Raw genomic sequence first — 22,524 nt, 5'->3', positions numbered from 1 at the left:
TAGTTCTAACTCTAGCACACATACAGGCCTCAGTGATCTGACCTTTCATTAAGCCTCAGCTCTCATTTACCCCCTTCTTCCTGCAGGTCTCCCTCTCTACCACTTTTTTAGTTTCCTGAATAAGCCCTCCTGTTACTTGCTGTAGATACCATTCTCTCTTTCTGCAAAGTGCTTTGCCACCGTATCAGTCAAGCAACTATCTAAAGGAGCCTAATTCATACTCCATATTCTTTGTGACACAACCACATCTACTTCATCCCATTAATCAAGCTAAATCACTGCCTCCTAAGCACTTAAAACTTCTGTACTTGTATGCCTTCTGCTACTGTTTTATTATTTGCATTTACCTATGTCTCCTTCTAAACTGTGAGCTCCCTGAGGACTGAGCACTTGCCTTACTCATCTAGATTTCTCAGCATCCAGCAAGTACACACTTAACACCTATAACAGGAAGGAGAATGAGACTGATATGAGGGGGACCAATGGGCTGGGCCTTGAATTAAGATTTTGCTAGATTGGAATAAAGTAAAAAGGGTTAGGGTAAAAAGAGGATTCCAGGCAAAGACAACATCAGCAAAGTCCCAGGAGTACGCAAATTCATGGCAGCTTCATGACATGGTCCAGCAGGGCTGGTTTAGGGTGTGTTATGGGGAGTGGTGGGTAAGGAAGCTAGAAAGGGAGACTGGCGTCTCATTGCGAAGAATGCTGAATCACATGAAAGAGTGCCCAGGGCTTGGGCATGAGGCAGGCTCTATGGAGACTCTGACTCAAGTGTCTCCATTCTTAATCCTGGGGCTAACATCTCTCATTTCTGGAGCTCTCCCTATTAGTGGTCAAGATCAAGGTCTCTGGAATCAGACAGATATATGCCCTCATCTTGGCTTGTCCACTTAACTGGCTATAAACCTTTGGGCAAATCACTTAAACTCTTGAACCTCAGTGTACAGAACTCCCTTTCCCCCTTTAAGATAATCATATATCCTCTCCTGCAGTTGTTGGGAGAATTAAATGATACTACACCTGTAAATTGCCTTCACAGTGTTGCCCTAGGCTGAATACTTAATACAATCCACTATCATTGTGTCTAGCTCCTCTCCCTTCCCTATAAATGTGTCTTTATTTCCTTTTCAGTTTAGCCATATATATTTGCCTGTATCTCTACTCTACCCCACTTAACACCCAGCCCTCTGTGTGCAGAGTTGCCCATCTTCCCTGGCTCTACCCTCTCCCCCCCCAAAACACTGTCCTCTACCAGAAAGTTGCAAAACCACCTTGTTTAGTGGTTATTGCAACTCTCACTTCCTTTCTGCTACCCCTCCCTTCCTTGCCTGGGGCTTGGTTCTTCTTAGGTGGAGGGGGCTGGAAGGACAAAGGAGTCAACACAGTTGGAGTCTGTGTGGCACACCCATAGCAGACCAATACCTCCAAATCCCGAAGGCTCAAGGCAAAAGGCTTGGAGGGTGTGGGAGTGTGTGTTGAGGGAACACTCCCACCTTCAATTCTGAAACTGAAAAGATGAGTATTACCACCCTGAAATCAACAACCCAGTGCCCTGGGCCCAGAGTATTTGTTGCCACAAGCAACAGGGCTGAGTGTCAGGGCACTTACCCTGTGTTGTAGCTGTTCTCCTTCAACAGGAGTTCCTCGAGGGAGGAGGATGTACAGATGCTCCACAGATGTTTGTTGAAAGAATGAATAATTCTACCCTTGAACACTTCCTAATGAAAGGCCACATAATGCCAATCCCTAAAGTCCTGCACTGAGAATTCACCTGACCCAGCAGCCGAGAAGTCAGAATACAGATACTTAGGGATAAAGAGCAGGGACAGGAGAGAAAGTAAATGTGGCAAAATGTTAACAACACTCGGTGAAACAGGTGAAGAATATGTCAGTGTTCATTGACCTATTTTAACTTTTTTGCAGATTGAGGTCGGAGGACAGAGCTTCCAAAAAAGCAACCACAGCAGACATGTTTGGTGGCTACAGTTCCTCATCATGACCCCTCTGCATAATCATTTATTATATTTTAGTTAATTCTCTCAACTGAAGTAATTTGAAGAGGTCCTGGATGTTAGATATTCTGGAATTTTGTTAAATTGTTTTTCTTAGGTGTGGTAATATTGTAGTTATATCAAAATTCCTTATTTTCAAGATATATACTAAAGCAGGCTCCCCTTAATATGGCCCTAATATACTTTCCAGCCTCTTTGCCTACCACTCCCTGTGCTCCAGCTGCATTTCTCACTTCTGCCTAAAAGGATTTCCAGATTTCATGCCTCACTCATGCAGGCATTCCCCAGCTGGAATGCTCTCTCACCACTTGCCTGAGGAACTACTAATCAGCCATAATTCCTATCTCAAATTCATCCTTCACTACAGAACCTCTCTCTATTCTCAATTCTTCTGTCCTCTGAATTCCCACACACCAGCAGATCTCTCAGGTCATTGATTTTACTTTTTTTTTTTTTTAACTAGATTGGGAGGGTGGTCTAGCTCTAGTGGTAGAGTACATGTGCCCTAGGTCCTGGATTCAATCCCCAGTACCTCCATAAGAACAAACAAACAAACCTAATTACCTCCACACAACAACAACAAAAACTAGATTTTAAGCTGGCCTCGTAATAGGCAAGAATGCCTTTCACTGAACTCTGATTTCCCTCCTGTGTCCAGCCCAGGATCTTGGACAATGGAGTTTTTCTGTAAATATTGTTGACTGGGATACAAGTCCAGTAAAAGTCAACAGAGGAAAAGACCAGAAACGAGGAATGGTAAACAACGAATGCCCTTTCCTGGGGGAGATCTGAGAGGTTTGCCACAGAGAAATCACAAACAGATGGTGAAAGCATTAGTTTGAAATGTGAAGATGTATCATACTATAAAAACGCAAAAAAGCCAGACTCATGTTGAGTCTGAATGGGAACTGGAAAATAAAACAAGAATGCTTCATCTCCACTGTGTTTAACAGTCACCAGACCTTCACTCCTAGCTTGGTTCCTGAGAGAAGATTGGCAGGAAGTGGGCAGGCGCAGCAGGAAGTGGGCAGGCACAGATGTTACTGTGGTTTATCGGGAACCATGTCAAGACAGCAGCCTGGGCCTGGGATCCAAAGGCAGGACACCTGGGTTTCAGTGATAGTTCTGCCACTTGCCAATCTCTTTTGAGCTCTGTTTCCTCATTTCTAAAATTGGGATACTAACAGCATGCTTAAAGGGTTGAAAAGATGAAAATCATATCATGAAAATGTGGGCTCCATAACAGGAGAGATCATGTCTTTCTTATAGTCCTGTGCCTTGTTCACAGGCACTTGATATTTGACACACCTGATTATTTCACACGTTAGTTATGACATACTACTCCGGAGATTACAGCCAGAGCTTATAGAAAATGCAAAGTGTCCCAGGGAGTCCTTTCTTTTGACTGTAACTTTCTCCCTCTTTATCTTGCCTTCAATAATTTGCCAAGACCCAAGGACCCTTGTGGGGAGGGGATAGCTCAAGTGGTAGAGTGTATGCATGAGGTCCCAGGTTCAATCCCCAGTACCTCCTCTAAAAATAAACAAATAAACCTAATTACCTTCCCCCCTAAAAAACAAACAAACAAACAAACAAACAAACAAAAACTTTGGCAGGCTGAGCTGAGCTCTTCCTCCCAACCAGGGAATTTCCATTCTATCTGGGCAACATCCACTCCTTCTAAAGTGCTCGCTGCATTGCTCCAAGTTGAACATCTGCCTGCCCTTATGCCTAAGCCTGGGTTCACAGTAGCTTCTTGTTTTCTCCAACAATCTGGGAGTTCCCTGGGGCAAATCTGAATTTGCTCCTCTCTCTGCTTTCTCAGGGTTCAGACCAGAAAGAACAGGGTGTATCTGGGCAGCCGGTTCTCTCTTTGGGAAGTATTTGACTCTGAGGTTCAAGGAGCCCTCTCCCCTTCTCACTTAGTGTCCTTACCAAATTGAGTTTCCAAATCACTGAACTTCAGCCCTCTCATTTTACAGATGCAGAATCTGAAGCCCAGAGCAGGGACATTATTTATTTACCTGAGGCTTCAGCGTTCATGCTTACAAAAAGAGAGGAGTCTAAAGCAAGGGCATAGTGTTGATGACAGGCTGGATGAGGCTAGAAGAAGAAAGAGTGAGGTAAAATCAACTGCTGTGTCTTTTAAGATAACTATTAAAATAATAGGCTTTTTTTTTTTGTCTTTGGGGATTTCTCTTTGTTTTTCCAACCCATAGAGTAGCTAGCCTTCTCTTCTCTAGTACCTCCTGTTCCTTCCCAATCACTTCTAACTAGACACTCCTGTAGGCTCTCTTCTCTGTCAGATTTGTAACTAGACAGCCTTGGGAGAGGCTGAAACCGTGATCAGGGTGAAATAAGGGTTAAGGTGAAGTAACAAAGACTAGCCACATAAACTCCTTCTGTTTCCCTTCCCTCATTCACAGGACCCCAGCTTCTTCAGACACAGAAAACACACACACACACATACTTCCTCCCCTTCTACTGTAAGCCACTTAAAGACAGGGACTGTGAAGGAAAAGCCCAGCTGGGCTAACAAGCTAAGTCACAAATCTAAGTGCAACAAGTGTCGGATTACTGATCTGAGTTCTGCTGGGCTAACTCATAAATCTGAAGTTTAGTGTCAGTCTATTGGGCTAACGAGCTCAGTCACAAATCTAAGTGTGATAAGTGTCGGTTTACTGATATAAGTTCTGCCGGGCTAACTTGTAAATCTAAAGTTTAGTGTCAGTTTACTGGGCTAACAAGCTAACTCGTAAATCCAAGCTCAACAAGTGTCAGTAACGTGATCTGTTCCAAATTGATAAGCTCCAGTGTACTGATTCCTTGCTTTTTGTTGTTTGAACCTTATTGGCTAATAGCCCCATACTTGTAATTAACCCTATAAAACCTCATGTGCACGTCTTGGAGGTGCTCAGAGCTTCGGAGCAGAAGCCCCTCTGAGCCCGCCGGCGTAATAAATCTGAGTACTCCAACCCTCCGAGTGGTGCTTGTTTCTTGGCTGGCCTGTCATTTCCGTAACAGGACTATGTCTATATTCCATCAATTTTCTGTTGATAATCCCACTTGGGACAGCTGGTTGCCTTTAATCCTTCCCAGCATCCAAACTAGTGCTCCGATTTTAGAAGATGATAGGAATATTTCAATTCTTAAGCATATGGTGTTCATCCGAATGCTTCCAAGATCACAAAGCCTTAGAAAACCAAAATTCTATCTTAGGTCCCTCTTATCCCTCTCCCTCTTCCCTTCTTCTTCTAGCTTATTTATCTTCCTAGACTATGGTGGAGAGCAGGGGTTCAGGTTAGAAGCAAAGAAAATACTCTGGACGGGTGGAAACAAGAATGCCACTGAAGCGTGTGGCACAGTGCCCACACAATGTACATAGGCAGGCAAGTTACATGTGGCCAGACAGCCTACCTTGATGGGGCAGGACCACCCAGAGCAAACTACGGACACAATATAAAAAGAGGTGCTCCTTGCCCACCCCGAACCAACGCCAAAGGCACAGCACAGGAAACAGATAACGGGGTTCTGCTAACATCAGCTTAAGAAACACCCTGTGGCCAGGCGGTCGGGTACAGAGAGAATCATGCAGAATTACTCTAGGCTCGGAGCCTCCCAGTCCCAGCTAAGCGGCGGTGCTCACTGGCGGCCCAGCTGGTCAGCGCTGTCTCACGACAATGAGAAATGATCCTGACTGAACCTTCGGTTTCCTCATCTGTAAGATACCGGTCTCTTCGGGTCGCTGGGACAAAATCTGCCACACAGCAGTCGCCAACGTTGGTTCCCGTTCTTTCCCCTTTTCTGGGTCAGCGTGGGCGTTGTTTAAGGTTCCCTAGGGAGACGGCGACTGTCTCCTGGGCTTCCCTTATCCTCGCCCAGGACCGGGTGACGCGCTGCGTTCTCTCAGCTCTGCCTGTTCCAGTGGAAACCCACTGCCCGCTCGCGTTTCCACGGGGGCCCGGTCACCCTTCTGTTAGCCCAGGCCTCCCGGGGCCCTGGAGCTCCCTGCACGCCCTCGGGCCTCGGCTCCCGGCCGCCTACCTTCTCCTGGGCCCTGCTGAACTTCTTCTGCACCTGCTTGGCGAAGAGGCCGGCGGCGCCGCCCGCCTTGCCCTCGGCCATCCTGCCGGCTCCCCGGGGCGGCCTGCCAGGCCCGGCGCCCTGTGGTTTTCTCAAGGCCCCCGAGGAGGAAGTGCGGCTCCCGGCATGCCTCGCATCCGGCCGGGCGGGCGGGCGGGCCTCGCGCCGCGCACCCCGCCCCGCCGCCGCCTCGCCATCCCCGTGCGGCCCGAGGCCCTGGGGCACTCAGGCTGGGGCTGGGCCTGGGCCTGTTCGCAGCAGGCCGGAAACTCGGGCCTGCCCTCAGGCGGCGGCGCTCGCCGCGGGCCAGCCTCCCCGCCTCCCGCGCGGAGGTGTGGGAGCGCCAGCCCCGTTGCACCGTTCTCAAACTGGCCAAGACGCGTTGGTTCCCGAAAGCCGATTAGCTATCACGATGAGCACGGGAAATAACTGAAATGATAGCGTGGAGAACAGCGATTTGCACTCAACTAGAGTATTGTGTCGGAAAGCGTGCTTGACTTCTACGGGTATGTGTACTGGGTCACCCAGGAAAATGGATTTCTTACTCCAGGGCGCCGTCTTTATAAAGATGGAAAGCCTGTATCAGAGAGGTTGGCTCTAAACCCAGAACTGGTAGGGGTCGGATGCGCAAAGGGGACAGGACTCCAGATCTGGGTTTGAAAGGGAGAACAACTGAGCTAGAAGGGGAGACGGGGCCCGCTTAGGAAAGGAGACGTCTGATTGAAAACAGGCTGAGGAGGAGGTTATGGAAGCCTGTGCTGGGGGTGGGGAGCACATTTTTCCAGCTGGATGAACGAGTCCAGTGTACTAGATGAGGCAGGATATGAGAACAGAGATTGTGAAAGTTGAGATAGGACTGCTGAGATCACAACCGCTGATTACAAATAGGAAGAAGGTCTCCAAAAGGAACCTACTCCTTGACCTAATTAGGACACTAGGTTTGGAGGGACCGTTTACTCAAGGATTTTACAGTGCAGGTAAAATTCCCTGAAGGAAGGGAAGAGGGTCAAAATACCTTTACTAAGGAGTGGAGAGGGAAGCTGGAGGCCTGAAACAAAATCGTAGGGCCTTGTCTGCTATTGTTTTCCAGTTTATTCCCCCAGGCAGATGTACTGCATTCAGGGTCAACCTGTGACAGGCACTGCTGGGTGTTGGGAAGGCAAGAATGAATTTTAAAAATGTGATCCCTGACTTTAAGATGTTTCAAGTCTGGAAGTGGAGATAGGTTGGTAATCAGGTGATTATAATGCAATGTGCTTAATTCATTTATAGAGATGGATACAAAATATTCAGGTAATAGGTCATTAGGGTTTATTCCGTTATAATGTTAACTGTAGAGATGGTCTAGAAGGGGCAAAATGAAGACAATGGAAGGACTCGATGTTGGATGGGGAGAAGTGGATAGAAGCCAGAGGATGGTGGGGCTGTGGGAACACTAGGAGAAGATGGCGATGATAACAGATGTGTGTCCCTAGCAGAAGGCCGATACCTGATTTACTCCCAGGAATTCACAGCATCTTCAGCAATGCAGCCCAGCCACTACTTCCTCAGAATCCCTCTTCAGTGCCTACCCCTTGGGAACTGAAATTGACGGTCACCAAAATCATGTAGGAAAAATCTTCAGAAGTTAACTAGGTAGTGAAACTGAGTAACAGAAAGGTTACCCAGTTCCTCGGTGGGAGAAGTGAGACGGGAATAGAGGTGTCCTGACTCTAGCCAAGCTTCTTTCTAGAAGCCTCTGCTGACAAAGCAGCCAACCGGTTCCAGGACCGGTCTTAGCCAGTTTCTCCTGCTACAGTGTTAACTACCCTGCTCCTCTCCTCTGGTCCTCAGTGATTGCGATGAAAAGCTTCTTCTCATCCTCTTAGCCTTCTTCTTTCAGTTCCCTCTTTACTCTACATAGGCCACTCTAACAGACTTGAGTTCCTGGCCAGGGTAGGATAGAATTATCAGCTTCCCAGTTCTCTGTGGTTTACAGAACCCCGGATCCGGTTGCCTATTTTAGTCCCAGCCTTGAAGTGCTGACTCATAATTAGTTTGAGGCCCCGTATTATTGTTTCTTCTCCCTTTTGTTCTGCCTCTTCCCCTCAACCCTTTGCTTTCTTTGTTTCGTATCTTCTTTTCTCCTTTTTTCTATTCTTTCCTCTGTAGTGTCCTTTCTAATTTTTCGCTTTCATTGTCTGCTGGTATCTGACCCACCACCTAATCATATACTCATATCTCTAATGTATCCTAGTAGTTGCCATGGCCCAGAGCCTTGGGGTAAACACTGTTCTGGGCACTGAAGCAAGAAACAAAAGAAGGATGAGCTCACAGTCTACCTAGGAGCATCAGGGCACATTTAGTCACTCGGGAACATTTTAAAGCCCTCTGTGCCTCTGAATATAGCAAATATGCATGGGAGGAGGGGCAGATGGACAGATGAATGGATAGGTAGATCCTAAAATAATCCACAAAAGATAATGTAAGACCACTCCCACTTAGCTTAGTTTGTGAACTGACAGAGGTGGCAGCAACTGGAAGAACCATCCCAGAAATGTGGTGAAATCCGACTTTGGTCCTATAGTTGCATTTCCTCTAAAGGGCTTAATTGCAAATAAAAAGACACAGAGTAATATGTATGTTCAGTTTTATTTGTTTTTCTATATCTGGCTCAATAGTCTCTTACAGTGTTTTTTGCTTGATGGCCTCAAGTCCTGCTGTGGACCTAAGAATCACCTTGGCAAGGCCGATGGACTCAGGAAAATATTCAGTTGTTGGCAATGGCCTGAAGAAAAAACCAGTTATATCCAGTCAGCAACTTCCACCCACCTCCTTTCTTTTTTCTTCAGTGCTCCCAGTTGAGTTGGCCCTATACTGGGTTTATGGGGAGTTGAGAAGGTGGGGAGGCCAGAAGGAGTCCTCAGCTGTGTCAGGACAATTCAGCGTTACAGGCACATACTCAGGACTTCGTGGCAAGGGCAGACCTTGCAACAGTTGTGAGTTAAGGTTCATGCCACAAGGCTCCAGAAGGCTGGAGGGTACAGTCGGGGATGACTGTGAGGCTCTACCACCAGGGTCAGCGTGGGCAGAGTCTCACCTAACCCTCAAGCGTTGTTGAAGGTGGTAAAACCTCTTTCCAAAGAGTAGAGCAAATTCTCACAATGCCCTTAGGAAGAGCTGGAGGGGGAGAAAGTCAGCGCTCCTGTACTTGCCCAGGAGCACGCAGGCCTTTCTGAAGCCATTTTCCCCTTGACTGTGACTCAGGACAGTACTGATATGTACCTAGTTCAGATCTGCTGTTGCCACTGTCTTATTACCCTAAGCAGTAGACAATGTGGTGAAGCCTGCTTAGTGAGTATGTGATGGGGAAGTTAGGATGGCAGCATTATTGAGGGAAAATGCACTACGGAGGGAAGGGAAAGGAGTAAACATTTGAATGTGGTGAGGAAGATGATGGCTTCCCCTGCCCAACTTTTGTTCCCCACCCCAGCCAGTGCATGGGTCTCCAGGTGACCCTGTTTCAACCCATCATTTGAGAGGACTCACGTTATTTATCCAAGAGATGTAAGCAGAGACCCGGGTGAAGACAGTAGGCTTCTTGGAGACATTACAGCCCAGGCTGGACACAAAGCTGGTCACACCGTGGACACTATACCGGCCATTCACCAAGCAATTAAGGGGCCCCCCTGAATCACCCTGCAGAGAGGAGAAGCAGAGTCCTAAAACTCCAGATCTGTTGCCTTTGCTTCTGCTTACACTCTGCCCATCCCCATCTCTATTTGTAAAATCCTGTGCTGTTTAAAAGCTCCAATTCAGATTCCTATTTGCTTCATATCCCCACAATCAAGATGAATCTCTTCTTCCTGCCTAAACAACCATAGAATTTCTTCCTTTCTTTTGCAGCATTTATGTCATGTTCTGCCTTGTATTTTGGTTTCATAATTTCTTTCTACTTCCCATGCATAATCTATGAGCTGCTTAAGACAGGAACTCTCTCTTACTGATATTTTTCTTCTCTACAATGCTAGCATAGAACTTCGATCTTCTTAAGCTCAATAGCTGCTACTGACTTAAAATGAACCCGGGGTTGGAGAAGTAAAGTGTTCTAATGATTTCTTTGTCCCCAGAATATAAACCAATGGATCTAATTAGACTTAGTATTTAGATACAGGTAGGTAGTCATCATATGTTAAACTAAACTGGGGTGAAGAGGATAGAAAGCGATGTATTGGGTAGCAGATACATGCTTGGGCTTAGAATAAGAGGAACCTAGGTTTACAGAATATACCCTTGACATTCTTTTCCCTACTCAGTTCCCAGAATATCAGTTCTGTGATTCCATACACAAAATTGGAAGATATTTCTCCGCAGAATCTGATCAGCACAAGAGGGAAGACCTATAGATACTAACATTGGAGGTCCTCCAGTGAAATGGCCTAGTCAGGTCACTGACAAAGCAGTTCACTATAGATGAACCCCACTGAAGGCTCAGAGCTACCTATCAGCTTTTCACCATCCCACTCTGAACTAAGAGCAGATGGTCAAGGATTACCAAATATCTGAAGAAATTCACCAATATAAAAATAAAGATCAAAACAAAGAGACAAAGAAATAAACAAAAAAAAATGAAGGCAACCAAAAGTATTCGGGGAGAAGAATACAGGCAACAAAACTATGATTAATGTTGCATCCATGAAACAAGAACAGCAAGTTATTAAACAAAACATTCAGAAAACAAAAAGAGACTTTGGAAATTATGATATGATTGAAGAAATGTAAGATTGGAAGGATTGGAAGATACAGTAGACAAAATACCGGAAGAAAATAAAATAGGAGGACCAGTTTAGGAGATAAATGTGTTAATAACAGAGACTCTAGAAAGAGAAAATAAAAATGGAAGGAAGGAAATCTTTAACAAATAAACAATTTCAGAACCAAACGTCTGGAGTTTCCAGAATGAAAAAACCCACTAAGTATCCTTCACAATGAATGCAAATAGACCCATACCAAGACACAGGGCTCAAGAGAACATAAAAATGGGTTATTTATAAATTAGTGGAGAGTAAGGGGCTGAACCCATGATAAGCTGAGTGTATATTATGCAAATAAAAAAAGACAATTATTAACTCCAGGGTAAGCAAAGTTATACAGGGAATGAATAGTAATCCTAGAATACAACACCGTTTGCTTGTGAACAGCATTTTACATAATTATAATAAACACTAAATTGTTAATCTAACCAAAATTATTTTGGAAGGTTGGGGTGGACATCAGAAAAGTTCATACTTGAAGGCCAAGTATATATATGTAAAAGGAAGAGAGATTCCACACATCCCAAAATGTGTGAGCTGAAAAGTTGCGATAGAGGTATATGCTTTTAGAGAGGTGGATGTAGACAACCGCCGCCCCCCCCCCCCCCCCCCCCGCCAAATCAGCTGAAAAGAGTTGAAAGTGGTCCCTTCCGGGGAGGGAAAAGTTGAGGTAGCAGGAGGAGCACATGTACTTTTCCATTACTAAGCCTCATAGTTTTATTTGCCACCTTAAGCAATTTAATACATACAGCTTCAATAAAAATTAAAACCTAAAAAAATAAGGAACTAGGGAAAGAGACCAAAAGTTCAAATTGGTGCTAATTATTTTAAAAAGGAAATAGCTGTACCCCACCCCAACTATGTTTAGGAAAGGATGATATTTTCTTTAGATTACTGTTCTCAAAACAGCCTAAATATCTTCCACTCAGATTCTGATAAGGATCTGAGAGTATTTCTAAGCTAGAGGAACATAAGGTAACTGAATATAATACTGTTGTTTTATGCTAATTGACCTGAAAAGAAACAAAGTCTTTGCAGAGATGGAGGGTGTGCCTGAGGATTTTAGGGCAGAAGGAAGATAGGGGAAGGAGCTCAGTGGGAGTGCGTAGATTGAGGCCAGAGGGGTTCAGTGAATATACTATGAGGAGAAGAGTTGGGAAGGCAGAAAACAAAAACACTGTATTTGGGAAACTCCAGTGGGAAGAGACCTGGAGACATAATTGCCTCAAGAATTGCCAATTTCGAGTGGCAGCCAGAAGAAAAGGACTCTAGTTTTTCAGAGTTCAAGGCCTTGAGAGAGAGCAGAGGGAAGTGAATTAAACTCAGAAGATTAAACTTTGAGATTATAGGTGAAGCTGGTTGATGAGGATGTGGAAGAGCTTGACTCATGCGTTTGTCTCTTTTTTTGCCCCTACTTGCATGTAGGGTTCCCAGTTTTAATACCGGTGTGGACAAAACAATATTTCTTGCCATTTCAGTAAAGAATGTTGCCTGCCATCAAGCCACCAGCTACACCAGCCACTGCAACCACTCTCCATGGTGTGCCCTGAGGGGATTCCAGGATGGAGAAAAAGAGGATACTGGCCCTAGATAGTTATGATGCAGACCAGAGGAATAATTTCTCTGAGCCCAGACTCTCGCATCTTCCCACGCATAGAAAAGCATTAAAATCATCAACTTGAGATGTCTGGTTTTTGTGATTAGCAGTAATCTTTGATGTGCAACTCCATGTTTTTTTGTTTTTGTTTTTCCAGGAAAAACTGTTTATCCTGGCTCCTCCCTTACCTGCTTGGAACAATTCCTCAGAGCTTTCTGAAAGGCTGTCTTCTGCGATATAGTTCTCAGTAAGGTCACCAAATAAAATATAACTCTCAACTTTTAGGTTGTGTTCCCCCACCCCTCGCCCAGTGGGCACCTGGGAAGTCCTGAGAAAACTGGGATGAGTTGATCACCTTACCTCCATAGTTCTAAGTGCGCGCGCATACACACACACACACACACACACACACACACACTCAAAACCCCTTGAATCCTTTGATTCTACTATTTCAGCCAGCCTACCAGCCTTCTGCTGGCTTCTCTTCCTCCTCCACCTTGCTTGAAGCTTGTGTTTGATCTGCAGTCCTGTCTTTATGTCCCTAATAACACATGAAAACCCAGCCCTGGATTAATCCACTCCCTACAACCAGGTCTTTGAGTAAAATGGAGTGAATCATAAACCCATGTGGTAATTGCGTGGTCTCCAACCTCAGCCTATCAGTAACATCTTGGAGGCCAATCCTTCTTCCCATTCACCTTAATTAATCTAGATCTGTACAACCCTTGTCCTTCATTCTCAGAATTCAGTCTGACTCCTAGTTCATGGGTAAATAGAAGCAGCATTGCAGAATACCCGCCAACTTCCAGCTCCCCAGCCTGCACACTCTTTCATGTCCAGGCACATTTCTGTGTCCCTCTTCTGTTCAAAGCCAGCCTCTCCTGTGCTCTTGGTCCCATCTCTTCCTTCTCCTCTGGGATCTTTATGCATTTGTTCCCTTTCTCCGATTCTACAGGAGCCTTTCCTCTCTGCCAGGAACACATTCAATTTTCTTCCCTCTTAAAAGATCCACCTCCTCCATGACTTTCATCCTCCTTACAGCTACCAGACTTCTTTTGTACCCTCTTTCATCCCAGATTCTTGAAAGAGTGCTCTACATTCCTTGGTATGTTTCTTACTGCCTCTTCATTCCTTACCCTTTGATCAAGCTTTTGTCCTCACCACTTCATTGAAACTCTCTGGCCATAGCTACCAGTGACCCACCAACTGCTGAAGTAGCCACTGGTAGTTGTCCAGCGTGGCTCCTGGCTGCACTGTGTATTATGTGATGACCTGTCAGTCTTTCTTGAGATTTTGTAAAACCCTTGTAACTACGTTTTTCTCTTACCTATTTTTTAGATCCTTGTGGGTTCTTTGCCTTCACCTATCCCTAAAGCACTTAGATACTTATGTATCACAGTTCTTCCCCCAACTCACTGTTTTTTTCTCATTCTACCACTTTTCCCTGGGGAGGTGGGGACTTCAAGGGATCTCGTTCCCTGTTAAGGCTATCTCTAGCCCGGCTTTCTCCTCCAGGCTCCACTTTCTTTATATCTAATGTCTCACTGGTTAACTCTAACTGAATGTCACACTGGGATCTCAGAATCAACTTGTCCAGGACCAAACTCATCACCTTCCCCCTACCAAATCCTATAAATCTTGTCTCATTTGAGGCAGCACCCCCCTCCCCCAAATCCCTTTAATCAGATGCCTGGAAGTCATTCCACATTCTCCTCCTCCCCTCCTCTCCACTGCCCTAAGTCAGGCCGTCAAATTTCTTGCCTAGATAATTGCAATTGTCTCCTAAGCGGTCTCCCTGCTCATTTTGCCCTCTTCAAAAACATGCTTACCTTATCATCAGTGCTTCTAAAAGGCAAATATGAGCATGCTGTTCTCCTGTTTAAACTCTCCATGGGTTTCCTAATGCCTAAGGTAGATTTCATGTCCCCAAGCATGACATTTGAAGGCCTAAGCCTTGTGGCTCCTACTGGCCTCTGGTGTCATCTCCTGACATTCCCTAGTATGGTAATAGTTTATGTTCTAGCCCAGAGGTCAGCAAGCTATTTCTGTAAACAGCCAAAGAGTAAATTCCGTAGGCTTTGTGGCTGTACGGTGTCTGTCACAACTGCCCAGCTCCGTGAGAGCAGCCTTAAACAATATGTGAACAAGTATGGCTGTGTTCCAAAAAACTTTTTTTATGAACATTGGCACTTTATATTTTTCATGTCTCATGACATACTATTTCTTTCTTTATTTTTCCCCTACCATTAAAAACCCTTCTTAGTCTGTGGGCCACACAAAAACAGGCAGAAAGCTGGATTTGGAGGCTGTGGGCCCGGACCTCTGCTCTAGCTGTAGGGAGTGCCCTCTGATTCTCTGTGTGTTCTAGGTTCTTGCTCATGCCTTTCTTGATGTTCCCTCTCTGTGAATATCTTTCCCCCTTTTTTGCCTGGCTTTCTCCTATTTAAACTTCGGGACTCATTATAGACTCTACTTGCTCAGGGACAGCAAATCTTTTCTGACACCAATAGGCAGAGATAAGTGTCTATCTTTTGGGCTCCCATATCACCCCCCACGCATATCTTTATTATAACGTTTAACCATATTGTACCACAATGTTCTGTCCTATGTCTGCTCCTCCCATTCCTCTACTGGAAACTGTGTTTATATTCATCTTTGTACCTTTTGTATCTTTGATACAAAGATGAATCAAACACAGTGCCTGACATTTAGTAGAGGATCAGGAACATTTGTTGAACTTCATTATGAAATCTGTAAGACGGCGTATTGCCAATTGATCTTGTCTAAATAGAAGATGATTCTACATATATATATATATGAACTATTATAAAACTATTTAGTGCACTTTCCACTACCATATTCACTTATATACATACCGCTATAAATACTACTGAGTCAAAAGAGTGGCGGTGGAAGAGCTATAAGAAAAACTGGGGTTGATGGGAGGGGAGCTACCTTATATACAATTACAACCATTGCTCTAGGCTCAGCTCCACTGCAGCCATAAAAAAAAAAAAAGCTAGGTTACAAAAAACCTCCAAAGAACACACACATATACCAACACACAAACGTTGGGCCACATACAAACTTCTGAGGTGGGGGCACTAGGCCAGATGAATTTTAAGGTTCCTTTCGACTTTGAGATTCCGTGAGCATAGACTTAGTAGCACAGAATCATTCTCATTCAGATGCTAGAACAGGAAGCTGAGTCTATACATAGGGGTGGAGTAGGTTTGGAACAGAAGGTGAGGAAAAGGTGAGGGGCAGGGAGGGGAGGGACCCGGGGTGGGACTTCTGACACTTTCTGCATGTGTTTACCTGGCATCCAGCACGAACTCCATCTCCTCCAGCGCACACCATGGTGTTCTTCACAGTGGAGCCCCAGTAGGAGGAGCTGGAGCAGGTGGCGTAGTCCACGACGGGCAGGTAGGCCTGCTGCAGGGTCTGGGCCAGCTGCCCATTGGCTGTACAGGACACACAGCATTGGAGGTCAGCCCCAGATGCTGACCCAGGAAAACTTCCACACCTAGCCAAACCTCCCTAAGCTCTGATGAAAGCTGAAGTCAGGCAATGCTTCTTTTCTCTCTTTTCTTTCTTTATATGGAAGCTACAAGCGCCTTCCTTCATGGAGTCATCCTTAATTACTGTTCCCAGGCTCCAAACCACCAATGGTACCCCTGCCTCTTTTTTTTTCCTTAAACTCATGGATACCTTAATGAAGTAACTAGAATGGTCTTATTTGTTGATAACTTATCTGTCTGTGCTACTTCCTCCTTACACAGTGAGCCCCATGAAGCAGAACTGGGACTGTGCACCCTTCTTTCCATTTCTTAAGAGCTCCATGTGGCTTTCCTTTATCTGGCTTTTTTGACTTTTCAAAGCCTTTGCACATGAATTATTTCTTTGGATCCTTCCAACAACCCTTTCATGTTATATATAGATCAAGAAATTGAACCACAATGACATTAAGTGAACAAGAGAGCAGAGCTAGATGAGAAGCATGTCTCCCTCAGCCCCAGGTTTTCCCAGTAGACCGGCTGCACACAGCAGGGCCACGCGTCTTCTCTGGAGCTCAGCTGCTGCCGGATGGCTGATAGCCACCTGTGTCAGGCTGGCTGTCTCTGCCCTTGTTAACTGTCTTTGCCCACAGCCTCTCCCACCTTTCCTTGTCATTTGAGTGATTTTCCTACTAGAAATCTTCCCATGATGACCAGAAGAGGGCTGAGGCCTCCTCTGCCTTGACTTTAGACCTGCAGCCACCCTGGTTCACTCACTCCAACCCACAGCCCAGGGACTGTCTTTGGAGGCAGCATAATGGTGTAGTGACCGCCAAAGTGGGAGCCAGGATACCTGTGTTCTGGCCCCAACTAACTAGTTACTAACTAGGCACATGATCTTGAACAAGGTCTTTAATTTCTTTGGGCCTCAGTTTTCTCATGTAGAAAATGAGAGGCTGGTACAAAATATTCTTTTTTTTTAGTTGTAAGAGTCTGTGACTCTCTGACTGGACTACTCCATGGCCTTGTTCTCAGCTTGATATCATGCACCAGTTATTTTATCTCTGGTTCCTCTGGTTTCTGGTCTGTGGACACCTACGCCCACAGAAAAAGTGCCCCAGAAGCTGAGCTACCGAATCAGGATATGTGTGGTGGATGGTGCCAGTGGAGGTGACTTACTCTTGGTCCTGCCCCAGCCTGTGATGTAGCAGGGAGTGTTGTTAGCCAGGATGGTTCCAGACTGTGGCAGAACGCCCAGCTGGACGTAGCTGTTGAGGGTAACGCTCCGGGCCAGGCGCAGCACGGCGATGTCGTAGCTGCGGGAGGGAAGGAGGCTGCTCACCAGCGGGATCGGGCCTTCCTTCAGGTCGGCATATGGACAGGCCCTCCCCAAGCCTTGTGTCCCCATGGAATTGGAAACCAGAGACTTTGAAGAACGAGGAGGCTGACTCACTAAGCCTCCAACTGGAGGAATTACACTTTTGGATTGCAGGACATTCTATGTTTAACAGCGGCACCTGCTGGTGAGGTCTTGCTATGGTAGCCTAGCTCTGGTCTACAACCCAGGGGAGTGGAGCGCGCATCTCTCAGTTACAGATGGGGAATCAGAAAGGAGCAAAGTGCGGTGATCTTGCTAGTGGACAAGAATTCTCAAAGGAGAAAGATGTAAAGTGCTCTGTAGAAATATCCCAATTGCTTGAATGCATCCCCACTCCCACACTACAGACTTGACCACCATTTTAACTACTTCCTGTCCAGAAGTTTACAGCTCAAATCTTACGGTTACCAGGCGAAAGGGGATGGGAAGGGATAAATTTGGAAGTCTGAGATTTGCAAATCTTAACCACTATATATAAAAATAGATAAAAAACCAAATTTCTTCTGTATAGTACAGGGAACTATATTCAATGTCGTGTAATAACCTTTAATGAAAAGGAATATGATAGCAAATATATGTATATATATGTATGACTGGGACATTATGCTGTTCACCAGAAATTGACACATGGTAACTGACTATATTACAATTAAAAAAAAGTTTACAGCTCAGTCTTGCAGGAGTTTTCTCATTGTAAGTTTCATTTTTAAGAAATGTCCTTTTGCTGATGGAGTTTATTCCATAAAATGAATAATAACAATAAAAATGGGAACATTCAACTCTGCAGAGAAGGAGCGTCAGGGGATTCAGTCATGGAAACCAGCCTAGACCAAACAAATCCCCAATATCTTCAAATATTCTCAAGCCCTCCAACCCCTTGATTCTCAAAATCCTCCTGGGTGAATGTGAAGAAAGCCAAGACTCCATGGCCAGCCAATCAGCCCTCCACCTCCCAGCCTACCAACAGCCCCACCCTGCCCCCACCTCCCAGCCCGAGAACAGCCCCACCCTGCCCCTACCCTGCAGCCACGTTATTGCTGTTCCAGGAGGGATGCACCACGATCTTCTGCACGCTCACGTACTGCTCGGTGCCATCATTCTGGCTCAGGTTGTGTTCTCCAACCACCACACGGAAGGTCCGTTGACTGGATGGAGAGAGGGAAGACCTGAGTGAGCCTTCTCTTTCCTCTTTTAGAGAAAAACTGGGGAGCCATCTTACATCTCATCTTTAGGACAGAAGCCCATCTTCTCTGGCCTGGGCAGAGGAAGAATGGAAGATCCTGGAGGATGAAGACGTCACCAGCTCTCTCATCCCTGATTTGCCAACTTGCAGAAGTCACAAAAACTACTGTCAACTTCATTTTAACAGTTTACCAAGCTAAACATCATAGGCTGAGTATCTTATAACCTGGGAGAGGTGTGGTGAGCTCTCAGTCCACAGAGGGATTTTTGAGGGAGGTATAAATTCTAGAACAGTAGTTCTCAAAGCCTGGTCCCTGGACCAGCAGCATCAGCATAACCTGGGGACTTGTTAGAAGTGCAGATTGTCAGGCCTCAACCTGGACCTCCCCATCAGAAACTCTACTGGGTGGGGTCCAGCAGTCTATCTTCCAGGTAATTCTGATACAGGCTCAAATTTAAGAACCATTGCTCAAGAGAGATATGAAAAAAACCGATTACTGGCCCAGGCATTGACTAGGCACTTAAATATTTACCTACTTACTGCTCACAATAACTCTACAAAGTAGGTATCATTACCCCATTTTAGAGAGAAGACAGTGAGAGCTTAGATAGCTCAGTAAGTCATCCAAGTTCACATAGCTAGAAAAAGGTGGGACAGGATTTGAACCTGAGCTTTCCTGATGCTGCAGTTCATAATTTTCATTATATTCTACTGCCTCCCCACAGGCCCCCCCCAAACCTCCCTCGACCATCCTGAGTGGTCAAAGAGAGATTTTCCTCCAGCAGGGCCAGACTCTTCCCTTTCCAGGGACTCTGAAAAGCTGGTCTTTGTTTTGCTCACCTGTCCACACAGTGAGCAGCTGTCATTACCCAGTTCTGTCTGATGAGGGTCCCTCCACAGGTGTGAGACCAGGAACTTCCAGACTGGTACTGGAGGGAAATCTAGATGGGGAGAGAAGAAAAGAGGGATAGGTTAGTGTTTCTTAAAAGGCTCTGCCCCAAACCACGTTACCTCCTTAAATTCCTGCCATCCCTCAAAACAGCCTCCACCCTTCTGGGCGAGAGATGGCAAATAGGTTTCATTTGGCCTGTCAGTTGCTGTTGATTGGTTGGTAGTGGCTCCCTGGAGTGGTGGTGAGAAGGGGGCATGTAGATGCCTCTGGGACCAGCAGAAGAGAATGCACTGTCAGTTGGTGATGTTGGCTGTGCACGTGGATGGTGGCGTAAAGTGGAGTAAAGGCGCATGTACACGGTGCATTTGGCGTCCTTATCCTAGGTTGTTGCAAAGGGTGCAGAACCCAGGTCCTTCTACCTGCACTCCCTCTTGGGACAGAAATGTAGCCACGGAATCGCTCCATCAACAAAGTCACAAGAATAGGCCCCCAGAGCTCCCACTCCAATGTTTTCAAGATACACCCTGTCTCCTCACTTCAGCGGAGGCTTAGAAATACCACTGGGGTGTTCGTTTTTATTAGTTCATGGCTTCTCCTTCAGCACCTCATATCACACAATAGCTCTACTCCCCAAAACTGAGGTGCAAGCTTTTGTAAATTGAATTGAATTCTAATTGCAGTGATTCCTCTCAAAGCGGGGCTATTCACCAGTTAATCTGCCAGTTTTACACATTCAGACTTCCTTAAATCAAAGCCTAGCTGCCCTATTTCAAAAGTGGAAACTCTTTAAATAGCCAAATGAGCAGCATGCTCTACTTGGGGCCAGCGGTGCACTTGAATGCGTGATGTGCCATGTGGAGTGTGTGTGTGCGTGCGCACGCGGGTGTGCATGCGTGTGTGTGTGTGAAGGTTTCTAGGGTCTGAGGTGTGGGTCTGGCCCACAGTCTTGCTAGTGTGGCACAAGTGGTGTGACTGGAAATGTCTGTGTGGTTTGTGTTTGGGTGTGTGCCTGAGAGCGTGAGTGAGGCTGGTGTTTAAGTCCCCTCCTCCAAGCTTTTTACCTTTAGGAATAAAACACCTCAGCCCGGTTCCCATTCATCTTTAAAATCTAGAATCCAGGCATTTGGAGAGCTTCCTGTTGATAAGGATATACACAGATACACATAGCGCTGTATATCAGGGCACAGGCATCTCTTATTTAATTGGAAATCTGGGGCTGTGAAGGAATACCCACCTGAGAGGGCCAAGAAGTCTTTGTGGCCTCAGTCCCTCCGACTACCCGGGCATTGGTTTCTGGAAAGTCCTGGGTGCTGTGTCCTTTGTGGGGCAGCAGAAAAGTGAGTGATGACTAAGCATGGGGTCAGCTCAGGGTGGGAGGTGGGGATGGCCATTGTGCTGTGCCTGCAAATTCACAGTTCCTCCCTAGCAAATGAGGGGCCTGTGAGTTCTCTAAGCCCCTTTTGAAAGCAGGGAAGTCTGAGTGCTTTCTGCTTCCCCCCTTCGCATCCCCAGTACTCTGGCATGCTGTGAAGAACCCAGCTCACATCACCAGGCCAGGCCCCAGAGGTTCCTCGTTCCTTCTTGTGGTCTCAGCCTTTCTCAGGGTCATCCCTTGGCCTGCGGTGACGGTGACTCCCCGCTCCCTCCCCAGTTCCCACCGACTCCCACACAGTGCTTAGGCAGGGTGCTCCAGGGGGTAGGGACAGCAGTGCAGTGACAGCCAGCACCTGCTGAGGATGTCTTCCTATCAGTAGGGGTGGTGGGGAAGCCCAGGGCCCCGGAAGTGGCTTCTTTCTGCTTCATGGCTCTGGGACCTGTCCACCAGAGGCCCCTGAACTTTCCTCTCAGGGGCTCCAGGAGAGTAAAGTTTTTGCTGGACTCACAGGCAGAGTGTCCCTCCTGCCCTGGGATGGAGAGCCGGCCTGGGCTCAGGGAAAGCTTTCTGACCCTCCTGCTCACTCCCCCTCCCTACAGAACTCGGGGCAGATGACCCACTTACCATAAAGGACCAAGGTTGCGAACACCAGCAAGCGCAGCATGTTGCCAGCAGAGTAGACCACTGCCCCCCTGCCATGAACCAAGCCCTCTTTATACTCCTCTTATCAGCAGCTTTGCTGACTTTCTTCCTGCCAACTGGCAGGGCTGCGCGTGGAAGGCAGGGAAAAATCACAGGTGACATGGAAACACACATGAAAATATTTCTTTTCAAGTAAACAAATTTATCTATGTTCAAAGACAGAACAAGGTGAGATGAATTAATCATCTGCTTTCAGTTGAAACATCTCCAGCGAACCCTGCCTGTTTCAGAAATAAGATGGAGAACCAGGACTGGCTTTTCCCTCTGGGCGCGCCCCTCATAGCCTGCCACTGCCTCACCGTCCTCCGGGGCACTGTAAGTGCAATGAGCTACCCTGTGCTCTGGGAGGTGGAGACAAGGAGAGGGCTGGAGGAGGGAAGAGTGGTTCACAAGAAGGGACAGCTAAGTCTCCTTTCTCCTAGCGGCAGATGGGATGTGCCCCCAGCATGCAGACAGCAGTGTCAATCCAGGGAGACAAAAGCAAAGTAGATGCCTTGGAGAGAATTCTGGTGGAGGAGGGTAATAGGAATCAGGTTTGGGAAGACTCACAGGGAGAGCCAAAAAAAAAAAAAAAAAAAAAAAGGAAAGAAAAAGAAAAGAGAGTTCCCAAGGGAGGAGAGTGTGGGGCGGGTTAGACAAGGGAGCCCTCAGATTGTGGGCTCTGAGGGTGGAGGGCAGAGGGAGCAGGGGTTAGGGAGCAGGGGTTGGGGAGCAGGTGCATCCCGCAGTAGGTGAAAGGCTCTGCCCTTCAGAGTCAGGAGGGAAGGAGGGAGGTGCTGTGTGCCTTAAATTGGGCGGAGAACTCTCAGTTGGGAGGTCCTGGAGCAGAGGACTGTGGGTGGAGCTGGGATTTAGGCAGAGAAGCCAGGAAGCCTGGGGGAGGCAGGCAAGTCAGCCAGTCCACCTGGGGGCTTTTGTTGCCTAGATACTCGGGAATTCAAGCTGCATGCCTGCAGGTGTGGGAGAGGCCTAGAAAAGGCTGGAGAAGGAGTTCTGTACAGGCTGTCACCTT

At 46.5% G+C, this 22,524-nt stretch overlaps 2 protein-coding genes and 1 long non-coding RNA gene across 6 annotated transcripts in view; 1 reads left to right on the top strand and 2 right to left on the bottom strand.

Moving 5' to 3' along the window:
* BIN2 (bridging integrator 2) overlaps window positions 1-6,231 on the bottom strand; it is a 33,569-nt gene extending 27,338 nt beyond the window's left edge. For 2 of the 4 annotated variants that reach the window (XM_031682984.2, XM_072972786.1), the window contains exon 1: window positions 6,057-6,231. In XM_031682984.2, the coding sequence (XP_031538844.2) occupies window positions 6,057-6,137 (81 nt within the window). In that variant the 5' untranslated portion in view covers window positions 6,138-6,231. Of the gene's footprint in view, window positions 1-5,613; window positions 5,848-6,056 lie in introns of those variants that run through there. The other 2 variants (XM_072972787.1, XM_072972788.1) reach the window with 2 other exon arrangements.
* Window positions 6,232-6,277: 46 nt separating this feature from the next.
* On the top strand, window positions 6,278-12,570 carry LOC116282610 (uncharacterized). The gene is made up of 2 exons (XR_012078342.1): window positions 6,278-6,601; window positions 12,367-12,570. It is a non-coding gene; the product is annotated as an uncharacterized lncRNA (long non-coding RNA).
* Window positions 8,715-21,493, bottom strand: CELA1 (chymotrypsin like elastase 1). The gene is made up of 8 exons (XM_006202990.4): window positions 21,435-21,493; window positions 20,670-20,752; window positions 19,384-19,484; window positions 18,380-18,505; window positions 17,162-17,298; window positions 15,804-15,949; window positions 9,624-9,773; window positions 8,715-8,862 (listed from the first exon to the last, which is right to left on the bottom strand). The coding sequence occupies exons 1-8, from the start codon at window positions 21,472-21,474 to the stop codon at window positions 8,845-8,847; spliced, it is 801 nt and encodes a 266-aa protein (XP_006203052.2). The 5' UTR covers window positions 21,475-21,493; the 3' UTR covers window positions 8,715-8,844.
* Between the last annotated feature and the right edge of the window lie 1,031 nt (window positions 21,494-22,524).

This window comes from Vicugna pacos, chromosome 12 (genome assembly GCF_048564905.1).
Source record: "Vicugna pacos chromosome 12, VicPac4, whole genome shotgun sequence".
NCBI lineage: Eukaryota > Metazoa > Chordata > Mammalia > Artiodactyla > Camelidae > Vicugna > Vicugna pacos.
This window is presented reverse-complemented; position numbering and strand designations above follow the sequence as displayed.

What these genes read in the sequence shown, in the direction of transcription:
- CELA1 (XM_006202990.4), bottom strand. Translation starts at nt 21,474, where the DNA reads ATGCTGCGCTTGCTGGTGTTCGCAACCTTGGTCCTTTATG. An exon ending in GCTGCTCACTGTGTGGACAG is followed by an intron (nt 18,506 to 19,383) that starts GTGAGCAAAACA and finishes CTCTCCATCCAG; the next exon opens with TCAACGGACCTTCCGTGTGG. An exon ending in AGCAATAACGTGGCTGCAGG is followed by an intron (nt 17,299 to 18,379) that starts GTAGGGGCAGGG and finishes TCCCTCCCGCAG; the next exon opens with CTACGACATCGCCGTGCTGC.